This window comes from Pelobates fuscus, chromosome 4 (genome assembly GCF_036172605.1).
Source record: "Pelobates fuscus isolate aPelFus1 chromosome 4, aPelFus1.pri, whole genome shotgun sequence".
Classification (NCBI taxonomy): Eukaryota; Metazoa; Chordata; class Amphibia; order Anura; family Pelobatidae; genus Pelobates; species Pelobates fuscus.
In genome coordinates this window covers 338403967-338414719 of record NC_086320.1, presented here as the reverse complement: position 1 = coordinate 338414719, position 10753 = coordinate 338403967, and the positions used below count along the sequence as shown (strand labels likewise).

Here is a 10753-nt window from a genome sequence, read left to right as displayed (position 1 = left end):
ATACTACGTGTACTAAGTTTGCATCTTCCAGTATAGCAAAGTTTAAACAAGGGATGATAATCCTGGTTCGATATATTTAAAGCAATAGCAGTCAGCTAGGAGAGTTTTTGCAGTGAGCCGGCCTGGAAAGAGCCAGGAGCTTTGTTAATTATCCTCAGTCTGCCTCACTTTAACCCCTGGGGGTAGTTTCCCTCATTCTGCTCCCATTAGATCCCACAGTTAAATTATATGCTACCCTCTACTGCCATCCTCTAAAGGCACGGCTTAGTGCCGAATTTGTGCTCGCATAACCAATAAAGTCCCTTGTGCGGCGAGGTTATAGGAATTCATAGCCTGGAAGTGCAGAGCCTTCAAAAAACACGCACAACAGCTTAGACTCCACGCTCTGGAGACCAAATGCGAGAGTTCCCTAACATGCACAGACTCATATTGACAAGGCAGGTTTTATCTGTTTGACTTGAGCAGTAGGAGTACAAACGCTGAATGACAGAAGACAACCTTAGAATGCACTCACTGTAAGCTAGGGCAGATGAAGAATGTAAGCCAAAATACTGCGTGATAGTAGATAGGGAGAGTAAGCTTCTCAGGATGGAGAAAGAACAGAGGAAACTAAATTAGAATATCTGTGAAGGGGCACTAACACTGTGACTAATAAGTTCTTACACATGTAAGTATGTTATACTATGACTATAACACGGTTGCCACTAGACAAAGAAAACTACATGGCTGTTAACCCTAGGTTTCCCACGGCGTTCATTTTACACTTTTTCTTTTCTCTCTTTCTCTTCCCTCTTTTCCTTTTCTTTTTAAAATATATGCAAGTATGAGGTGGCACTTCTATGCATGTTATGTCACTTAGAATATGAACAGAGAAAAAAGTGAACTGTATTACTTTATACCATGTTACTCTATGTTACCGAATGTACGGCTGGCTGTAGCTATTGTGGCGCAGCACGCTTGACTGTAATTTCATGCAAAAACACAAATAAAGAATTTAAAAATGTAAGGTGGGTGGATGATGGTTCCGGTTATACTACACTGCCAAGCATGAGACCTGGGGCCTAAAGGAAGTAGTAGCCCGATCCTGCTCTCAAGTAGGGTGGTCAGCCTATGCCCACTTACCCATGCAGCCTTCGTGGTGCTGTGTTAAAAGACTGTTTCACCGCATAGCTACCTCACCAGCTCCAGTCCCCAGTACAGTCCTGTCCTGGGTTCTCCCATATCCGCGAGCTGTTGATGGTCCGGATAAAGACTCGGGATCTGCTCACGGGCTGCTTGTTACATACTGCCCGAGGGTCTGAGCTGCGCTTGTAACAACACCCTCGTCTGGACTGGGGTTCAGGTAAGCGGCTGCGGGTTGCATGGCAGTGTCTCCTGAGTCGGGGTGCCTACTGCGGTCTCCCTCTTTGTTCTTTCTTATGCTGCTTCTTGGGATTGCGCTTCTGTGCCGGCCTTTGTGCAGGCTTGGGTGCAGGCCTCTGTGCAGGGTTGGTGCAGGTGCTGCGGTGGACTGTCGGGAGACATCTATAAATGTTTGTCTCTGCGTCCGTTCTGTAAGGGTAACCAAGAGCTGTGACCAGAAGTGTTCAAAGGCCCACTCGATTTGCTCTTTGTGGGGGGCCACGACACTATGTTCCCTCATAGCCGCCATCTTTGACGTGAGTATGAAGTCCTGAAGTTTCTTATGTTTGGTACTGCTTTTTTCCTCACCTCAGGCTGGTTGCAGTCTGACATCAAGTGGGGACTGGGATATCCCCCGCCGGTTCAAAGGGGGGAGGAACAAGGCTCCGAGTGGTTCGTGGTTAGGTGCGAGCCCAGGGACGGGAGACCAGCCGTCTCTCCCAGCACCAGGCCGACACTCCCAGGGTCAGTTGCGATGAGTATCCGATGTGCTCGGGCACTTCAAACCCCTTTAGATTAGTGACTACAGGCAGCAAGAGTAGTCTGCTGTTGTTATGGATCGCCCCCCCCCATAGGTAACATCTTTTTGAACAACCAGTTGTGAACCTTTAACAACATCCTGCACTATTATTCTATATTTTTTGTCTCCTGTATGTATATACCACTTTTGGAATCTGTAAAGGGGTATAAGCAAGAAGGTTCCTGTTGCTACCTTAAAGGGACACTCCAGGCACCCAGGCCACTTCTGCCCATTGGAGTGGTCTGGGTGCCAACTCCCACTACCCTTAACCCTGCAGCTGTAAATATTGCAGTTTTCATAAACTGCAATATTTAATTTACATTGCAGGGTTAACTCCTCCTCTACTGATTGTTTTCCTGGCACTGGAGTGTCCCTTTAAAAGCTCCGAAAGCCAGTATTTTCAGAACCATAACGTTGAAAAGGCTCTAGAATTGTGAGCATTCCCTCTTTTACATTTTGCTTTACTTATACAAATTATAAGCGATATTGTACTATTGTAGATTTCTTCTTATCTCGTCCCATGCTGTATGGTTTAGGCTGTACTATACAATGTTGTGTTTGAAAGGGGTAGTGGGGTAGTATCACCTAAACCTTGTTCTAGCACATTGTGTGTTTTTCTCACTATTGTAAATCATAGTGCCCTGAAAACTAAACTGTAAAATGTAGACAAATATATCTGACAAAATGTAAAAAAAATAATAATGATAATAAATAAATCTCTAACTCGGCCGCAGTTATTTCAGCCCGAGCTTTCCAATCCCTGTTTAGTGAATGAGCTCTCCAATCACAGCCCAATAGAATCTCCAGATCTAAATACAGCGCGAACGTTCTGAGAACCACACAACATTCCAAAACAGAACGCACGCGTGACGTCACTCAGAACCGTGCGTGTTCGCAGTGTAACGAATGCCTCTGTCTGATTGGTTCTCGCCGTTGCCTTCCATCCATTGGCTGAGTAGCTGGAGGGCAGTGTGCTGTTGTCCAATCGGCAGAGAGGCACGGTGTGCTCTGTTGCATGCTTGACCCGGATGTGGTTTATGCAGTTCCTGATCCCTGTGTTTACATCTGGGAATGATAACACTGGAGCTGTGAGTAACCCATAGCTAGCTGCTAATACAGAGGCAGAGAGCTGGCAGGAGCTTTATAGAGAGGGAGCTGCTGCTGTTTAATTGTGTATTCGTTATAATTGGAATATCCTCCTGTTTAGCAGCTACAGACTATAACAGAATTGGGTTGATAGTGGCAGCAAGTCCTTGGAGGGTTATGGCTCCCAGGTTCCTCAGTACAGACTGGGCTAGGTTGGCATTTTACAGCTAATAATCCCATAATGCAATGTGTTCCATAAATAACAGTAAAATAATAAAAATAATAAAAGAAGGCAGTCAGGAGACAGCATTTATATAGCTCACTAAATATTTAGAAATGTGAACACCTACAGTTCTTTTATTTAAAGGGAATCTGTGATGCCCACAGTGATTTTAGCTCTATACATTTTGATAGTAAGTGTATAAATTGGAAGAAAACCCTATTTCAAAATAGTTTTTTTTCTGTGTATTTTATGCAACTTGTAATGTTATGTACTCTGACACGCTTGTAATCGCTGTTGTGGAGCTACGAGAACCATTGTATATTTTGTGTACGACAAAAATAAAGGATAATTTAAAAAAAAAAAAATACATAAAAAAATAATAGGTTTTTCTTCCATCCAGAAACTCAACACAGAGGAATTGAGAAACAGGGAGAGCAGAGAAGAACTCCCGCTGTGGTTGCTATGGTAATTCCCTAGCTAGTGCTGGTTAGTTTGTATAGGAGCTAAGTGTCATGATGTCACTCTGTTCAGATACGGCACTCTTGCAGCAAAGCCAGCGTGTTGATGTCATGGAGGAAGCTTGATCTGCTTGGGGAAGTGTACCCAAGTATGGCACATCAACGAAGAGCTGGGGAGGAGAACAGAATTGTAACACTAACCTCTTTGACGAGATCGCAGTGCTGATAGTTTCCCTTTAACTGTTTCCTTTACTATACGTTTTCAGATTACTCCCTGCCTTTCTTAGGACAGAGTCATTTGTTAATAATCTTATTTTTTTCCAGATATGTCCTGTGTTAAATATCTTGTTTAATGCTTAAAGGGATACTATAGTGTTAGGAATACAGAGTTGTATTCTTAATTCTATAGTGCCCTCTGGTCCCCTCCTCCCTTTACTCACCCGATTACGGCGCCCATGTCTCTTCGACCTAGGTCATTGCTCCGCTTCCTCTGGCGTCATCCAATGGGGGGACCTAATGCGCACACTCAATGCTTTCATGAGGAGATTTCTCTGACGCTGGATGTCCAGCATCATTTAGGAGTTCCAGAGTCCAGCAAAAACTCCTGGAAGCACCTCTAGTGAATGTCTGGTAGGCCACCACTAGTGGCTGTCTTTGTAGTCCAATGTAAACATTGCAGTTCCACTAAAATGACATTTGGGTCAATTTTGCATCCAGACTGGGTTGAACACTATATGATTAGTATGAATAAAATGTGAAACATTTTTTTACTCCACTGGTTATGAAGTGAAAGTCTCACTTTTGTGGTCATATGTTCGCATTTATGCCCCAAAGTGACGTATCTGCTTACATGTTGGTGGGCAGAGGGGAAAATACACATATTAATCTTCTCTACCTCGCACTATGTATCTCTTATATGAGCCACATTGTTCTTCTTGGTTCTAGCTTTCCGCTCTAATTTGCTTCTTGACCCAGTAAAAAAAACGAAGGTCCTATAGACGATTGCTTAATCTTCTGTATTTGATCTTTAGCTGTCACACATAACAGATGATAGGAAATAGTAGTGTGTGGCCCCTCAACCCATTTTGCCATGAATTGCTTTATATATATATAATATTAACTAAGTTGTTGGGGGGGGGGGGGGGGGGGTTGTCTTATTTTTATTTATTTTTGGATTGTTTTGATAAATCAATGTAATTTGAACAAAGTGTTTTTCACAAAGTTTTCTAATTTTCAGAAAAACTCCATAGTTAGTGCTGCTTTATGGGAGAATCAGCTGGTGGTCTATATTTTATCCCTGTTCTAAACATGAAAGGGAAACTATAGTCCTGAAAAATAACAATTGTTATTTTGAGACTATAGGCTCCCTTCGTGCAATGCACAGACCAATCTTACAATTGAGTCCTCTTGGCCCTCTGTGCCCTTTAAAAAATGAATCTAAATAAATACTACCCTACTTTTTATTCCAGTGCCAGGAATCTGCTGCTGCAGCCTCCAGTTCCGTTTCTGGTGATGTCAGCAATCATGCAGACATCACCTGCGATCTAATCAAATTCAATTTTTTCTCATAGTGAAGGATTGGAAGGCACATCTGCTCTCTTCCAATCAAATTATACTAGTTTAACTAGGTTATGTAGGCAGAAGGACAGTCACTAGATCAGGGGTAGGCAACCTTTTAGCGGCACTGTGCCAAAATATGATTGTGATGTCCCGTAGCGTGTCATTCCGATTTCTTTAAATTGAGGTGTGCATGTTGCCATATTCTGCTTGTGCTATTTATACTGCATTTGCTTTGTATCATTGTATTTGTGCGTATATGAGCTATTATATTGTATGTTCATTAATAGTTTGTGGTATCATGTATAATACCTATGAATTTGGGCTGTGTATGGGGGCTACTTGTTGAATTGTGTGTGAATGGATATGTCACATTGTGTATTTGGTAGTGTATGTGTGGGGCTGTTTGGGGTATTGCATGTGAGAGGCTGCATGTGGGGTTGTGTGGATGTATGTGGATTGTTGGTGGTGTTGTTTGTTCGAACGGTGTGTGTGTGTTTGTATTATTTGTATGAGGGGAGGGTTATTCTGCAGCTCTGAGGCTTCCCTGGGTTTTAGTGGGGACCAGGCTGGCCAGGTACAGCTCAAGGACAGAAGCTGCAACAGGAAGCTGTAGGCTGCTCTACTCCAGTGTGGATTCCCATTCACAAGTGCTGGGAGGAAGTGATCTGAGGTCACTTCCTCTACGTTCTGCAATGCATAAATGGAGGATTGTCCTTCATCACCTTTTCATATTAGCAGATATCTGAAGTTTCACTGGGACTCCTGACAGGCCAGAGCCTGTTTGGCTCTTGTAGCCTTGAGTGCCGTGCAAAGACACCTCGAGTGCCGTGCATGGCACTAGTGCCGTAGGTTGCCTACCCCTGCACTAGATGCTTCCTTAACCCTTCTTTAAAGTAAACATTGTCATTTTTATAAACCAGCAATGTTTACATTAAAGGGTTGAAACTACCAGACTCCAGACAACTTTATTGAGATGAAGTCGTCTGGGTGACTTTAGTGGTACTTAAACCTTTTTACAAATGGGTATTTGTGCAATTGCTTAGTACTACTCACTTTGCTTTATGTCATTGTATAAACAAAAATCTTATTTCAACCATGAATTAACATACATATATATATATATATATATATTTTTAGGTGTACTTTAATGTCATCATTAATCTAGACCAGGGCTGCACAAGCCGCACCTCCCCCCCAGATGTTTTAGATAGCCAACGCCCATGTTTCTTTGAATGAAACAGATAGCCAGGGAATCATGGGAGTTGTAGTTCAAAAGATCTAGGTGGCCGCATGTTGTGCAGGCCTGATTTAGACTAATAGTTTTTTTTTCTACTGGAGATATTTGAATGCCTCTTGTGATTAATCTGGCAGTGGAAACGTTGGAACAATACTCAATGCTTTTTTTAATTTTATTTTTATTGTCCCAAAAGTCATGTTTGTTTATTACTACCAAAGTGCTGCTTGTTTAAGAATTTTTGATATGCTGGTTCCCACAGATGCCTCTGGGATTGAAGCCAACATGCAGCATGTGCAAAACCAATTCTTCTTCCATGTGGAAGAAGGGGAGCCAAGGAGAGATTCTTTGCAATAACTGCACTGGGAAAAGTAGCAGTTACGGACCCAGCACTGGTGGGAGCAGCACCTTCAGCGGGGCAATTTTCGCAAGCACCTCAACTTCACAACAAAGCAACGGGGGCAGCAGTAAGCAGGTGTGTCTGAGCTGTAAGTGTAGGGTAGGGGCTGTATGTAGAAACGTGTATGGCAAGAATGAATGGTTAAATGTTTTGTTACAATAGTGCTATTGTCATATAAATGGCTATTCATTCAGTCTAAACAGGAAATCCACAGAAGATCTGCCCGTCTGAGAAACACCAAATATAAATCAGCACCAGCTGTTGAAAAGAAGGTTTCCACCAAAGGAAAAGGCAGGCGTCACATATTTAAACTGAAAAATGTAAGCAAAATATTAGCTACTTTATTTTCAAAAATGTTATTATTATTATATTATTTATAGAGCGCCGTCAAATTCCGCAGTGCTTTACAATGGGTGGACGAACAGACATGTAGTTGTAACCAGACAAGTTGGACACACAGGGACAGAGGGGTTGAGGGCCCTGCTCAATGAGCTTACATGCTAGAGGTTATGTTCATATATACGTGTAAGTTAATAGTGTTAAACTCTAGTGGCCACATTTCACAGACCTGATATAAAAGGATTCTTCAAGCACTGGGTCTTTTGGTCATGCACAGTGCATAGGTTAAGGTGCAAGAAATCCCCCTTTTAATCTCTCTGCTCATTGTACGTTACAAGCAAAAAAATATAGATTTCTTGAGCATAAACTATGGGTCATAAACTCATCATTTTGCTTTGGTTTAAAGATGTATATGCCAATCATTGTAGTGTATGTCTGTAACGTTATCTGTATGTCTAGAACTATTTTTTTGTTGTCATTTTCTTTCTAGCCGATTAAAGCCCCAGAAGCTGTATCTACAATAGTAACCAGCGAGTCCATTTTCCATAAGGTATGTTTTTGATGTGATTCACATTCAGTATATTAACGGAGAGCGAAATGTTATTTTGGTTCTTATTTTATAAAATATTATTTGGGTTTCTGTACAGATATATTATACAGATGTTGTAATGTGAACAAATGCTGTAATATTCCAAGCTCTGCTTACTTTTTTGTCTCTTCTCAGTCTGTCCCCCGCTACATTCCCATAGCCACCACCATCAGTGTACCTTCCTTCACACTGTTTTCCTACATTTCTAAATAGTATACTTTTTTTTTTCTGTCTTTATTTTCTCTCTTACCTCATCTAATGTATCCACTTGTCTTGCACTGTTCCTTTTAATATGGTATTCACATTAATATTCTTATTTTATCTTAGGAATTGTAACCTCCCCACCTGTTTATTTGGTATGGAAGAAGCTTCTGGTTTGCATGTCTTACTTTGTTACTTGTAGTCCCACTCAGCTGAATGCGTTAAAATGCCATAGAGCAAAAACTAGTGGCAGACAAAACTGGTCACATAAGCGAAAATCTTCTGGTCTCCTCAGACAGAGGATATTTTATATGAGAATGTACTTGATCCCCTTACTGGCTGGGCTAATTTACTTAAACAATTTATGCCCTTGGGCTGAGGGTAAATTCTTGATCAGTGAGATGCACTGCATACCACATAAAAATGTTGAGCAGTGAAACAAATCGGTGGAGTAAAGAAAGTGGAATCATTTTGTGTGCTTTCTGTGATTTAATCTTTGTTCTCTGTTTGCTGTAGGGTTTGTACTATCAGGTCGGTGATGTTGTTTCGGTTACTGATGAAGATGATGGTAAAACATACTATGCCCAGATCAGAGGTTTCGTTCAGGATCAGTACTGTGAGAAGAGTGCGGCTCTGACATGGCTGATCCCTACTCTGTCAAGTCCACAGGACTGCTTTGATCCAGCATCTTATATAATAGGTTTGTATCAAAATGGTATTGGTGTGTCTAGCAAATTACAGAAATTCTGTGAAGAACTAATTTTAAAAATGTCACAAACTTACACACTGCACATATATTTCCAACCAAATACGGGGCTGCTAAGATCAGATTGCAGAAGTTGACACACTACGGAATGTTTATCGAATTGTTCTGAAAGGTGAAAGCTAAAGTGAAAGCTTCCATTATTTATGTTGTACATTTTAAAAAATGATCTAAAAAGTGACTGTTTTCTTTATATTAAATTCTGCAACTCTTCAATTTGAAGCCACAATTTGAAGCCACAGATACTTAAAACTATGCACATTTTATAGATTTATTTTGTTCTTTGCAGAACCACTAGAGTGGAATAAACTATTAGATGTTATTAGCAGTCGATCTGCCCAGAAAGATAAATATAAATTTACAGTGGATAAATACAGGGCATACAATAGGTGTAATATAGTAGGTAATTTAAGTAAGTGTAATTTCACTGAAATGGTCAAATACCCTACTCATTGGTGGGTTTTAAAGGAACACTTCCAACAACACAACAACTCAAATTTTTGATAATTACCTTTGAGGGTTAAATCCACCTCTAGTTAACCCAGACAGCCACTAGAGGGACTTCTGGGTCATTGCATGAGGACAACCAGCGTCAACTGAAACCCCATAGGGACTGTATAATGTTTCCCTATAGGGCAAGTCCTCATGTGGGCGCGGCCGCTGCGAGGGACATAAGTCACAGAAGGAATTTTTAACCCCTTCTGCACCATAGGGGGCGAGCACCATAGAGCTTTGTTTTCCAGGTACTATGGTTTCCCTTTAAGTTGGTAGGGCGGGTGTGGGTGTTCCTTTGAGGAATCTGTTGCTATTAGATTTTAGAAAACGTTTAGCACACTGTATTTTTGTTTGGCCTGCCATCCATGTGATATAAAATTTAACAAGAAAAGTGGACGTGGAACAAATAACATCTATAATTGTGGTTAATTGCTTTGTCTTCTCTAGGACCAGATGAAGATCTCCCCAGGAAAATGGAATGTCTGGACTTTGTGTGTCATGCTCCTTCGGAATATTTCAAATCTCGTTCATCCCCCTTCCCCACCTTGCCCACCAGACCTGAAAAGGGGTACATTTGGACTCATATGGGCCCCACTCCTGCAATCAACATAAAGGAAGCTATTGCAAACCACTTATAGCTCTACCTATGGAATTTATTTCCTTTGTGTTCTGGGTTCAAAAACTGTTTACCAACCTGCAGGTTGTCCGTGATCCCACAGTGAAGATTTGAAGAACAGCAACATAGGAAGAAATGACAGTTCAACTGACTACCTTCTTTTTATACTGTTTTATTTTTTTTAAGCATATGCATTATTTTGTCACTGTATAAAATGTATGCAATGTCAACAGTAAGCGGAGGCAGGCTGAAAACTGAATTGCAAAATTTAGACAAAAATAGTAGTTTTTCAGTGTCTCTCCATTTGACTATTTTAGCCTGCTTTTTTTGCAGTTTATTTTTCAATTCACCAAAAATCACTGTTTAGTGAATAATCTTTTATGTGTACCATGTTATAATTATCAAAACTAAAATATACTTCACAGCTGGCTATTCTAGTTTGTGAGTCATTAAAAACTTGTTTTATTTGAGTCAATTGATGCAGTAAAATGTGATCTGTTCTATGAAGCATTTTAAAGGGTCACTCAGTGCCACAACATTTTTTGATAGCATTTAGCCTTGTGCTACAGGGGTGTGGAAATGAAAACAAATCTACCTGCCCAAGGGGCTAAAGCAATAGCCCAATCTACTTATCTTTACACACAAAATCATGTTGGATTAAGGCTCCTATCTAGAGCCCAGGGCAAAAAAAAAATTGAGAATTTTATCCGAATAGAAAAACTGAGGCAAAAAAAATAAATCCTGCGCAGTACTGGAAATAGGTTTTGTACCTGGGGGGGGGCAAGCCACCTAAATGGTGGATTAAACAATATAGGATCAGGAATACTTGTTTGTGTTCCTTTAACTGCTAGCATCTTGTTACCCTGTT

The 10753-nt window shown here is 40.9% G+C and overlaps 1 protein-coding gene across 2 annotated transcripts; it reads left to right on the top strand.

The window, feature by feature from the left end:
• The first annotated feature begins 2939 nt into the window (after positions 1-2939).
• Positions 2940-10360, top strand: GATAD1 (GATA zinc finger domain containing 1). Of its 2 annotated transcripts, XM_063450760.1 has the most exons (7): positions 2940-3009; positions 3631-3695; positions 6745-6957; positions 7077-7202; positions 7712-7771; positions 8528-8711; positions 9717-10360. In XM_063450760.1, exons 2-7 carry the CDS (start codon positions 3693-3695, stop codon positions 9905-9907), a joined length of 777 nt encoding a protein of 258 aa, XP_063306830.1. In that variant the 5' UTR covers positions 2940-3009; positions 3631-3692; the 3' UTR covers positions 9908-10360. The 2 variants fall into 2 exon arrangements, with proteins under 2 accessions (XP_063306830.1, XP_063306828.1); XM_063450758.1 differs by lacking the exon at positions 3631-3695 and having other exon boundaries at positions 2942-3009.
• The last annotated feature ends 393 nt before the right edge of the window (positions 10361-10753 follow it).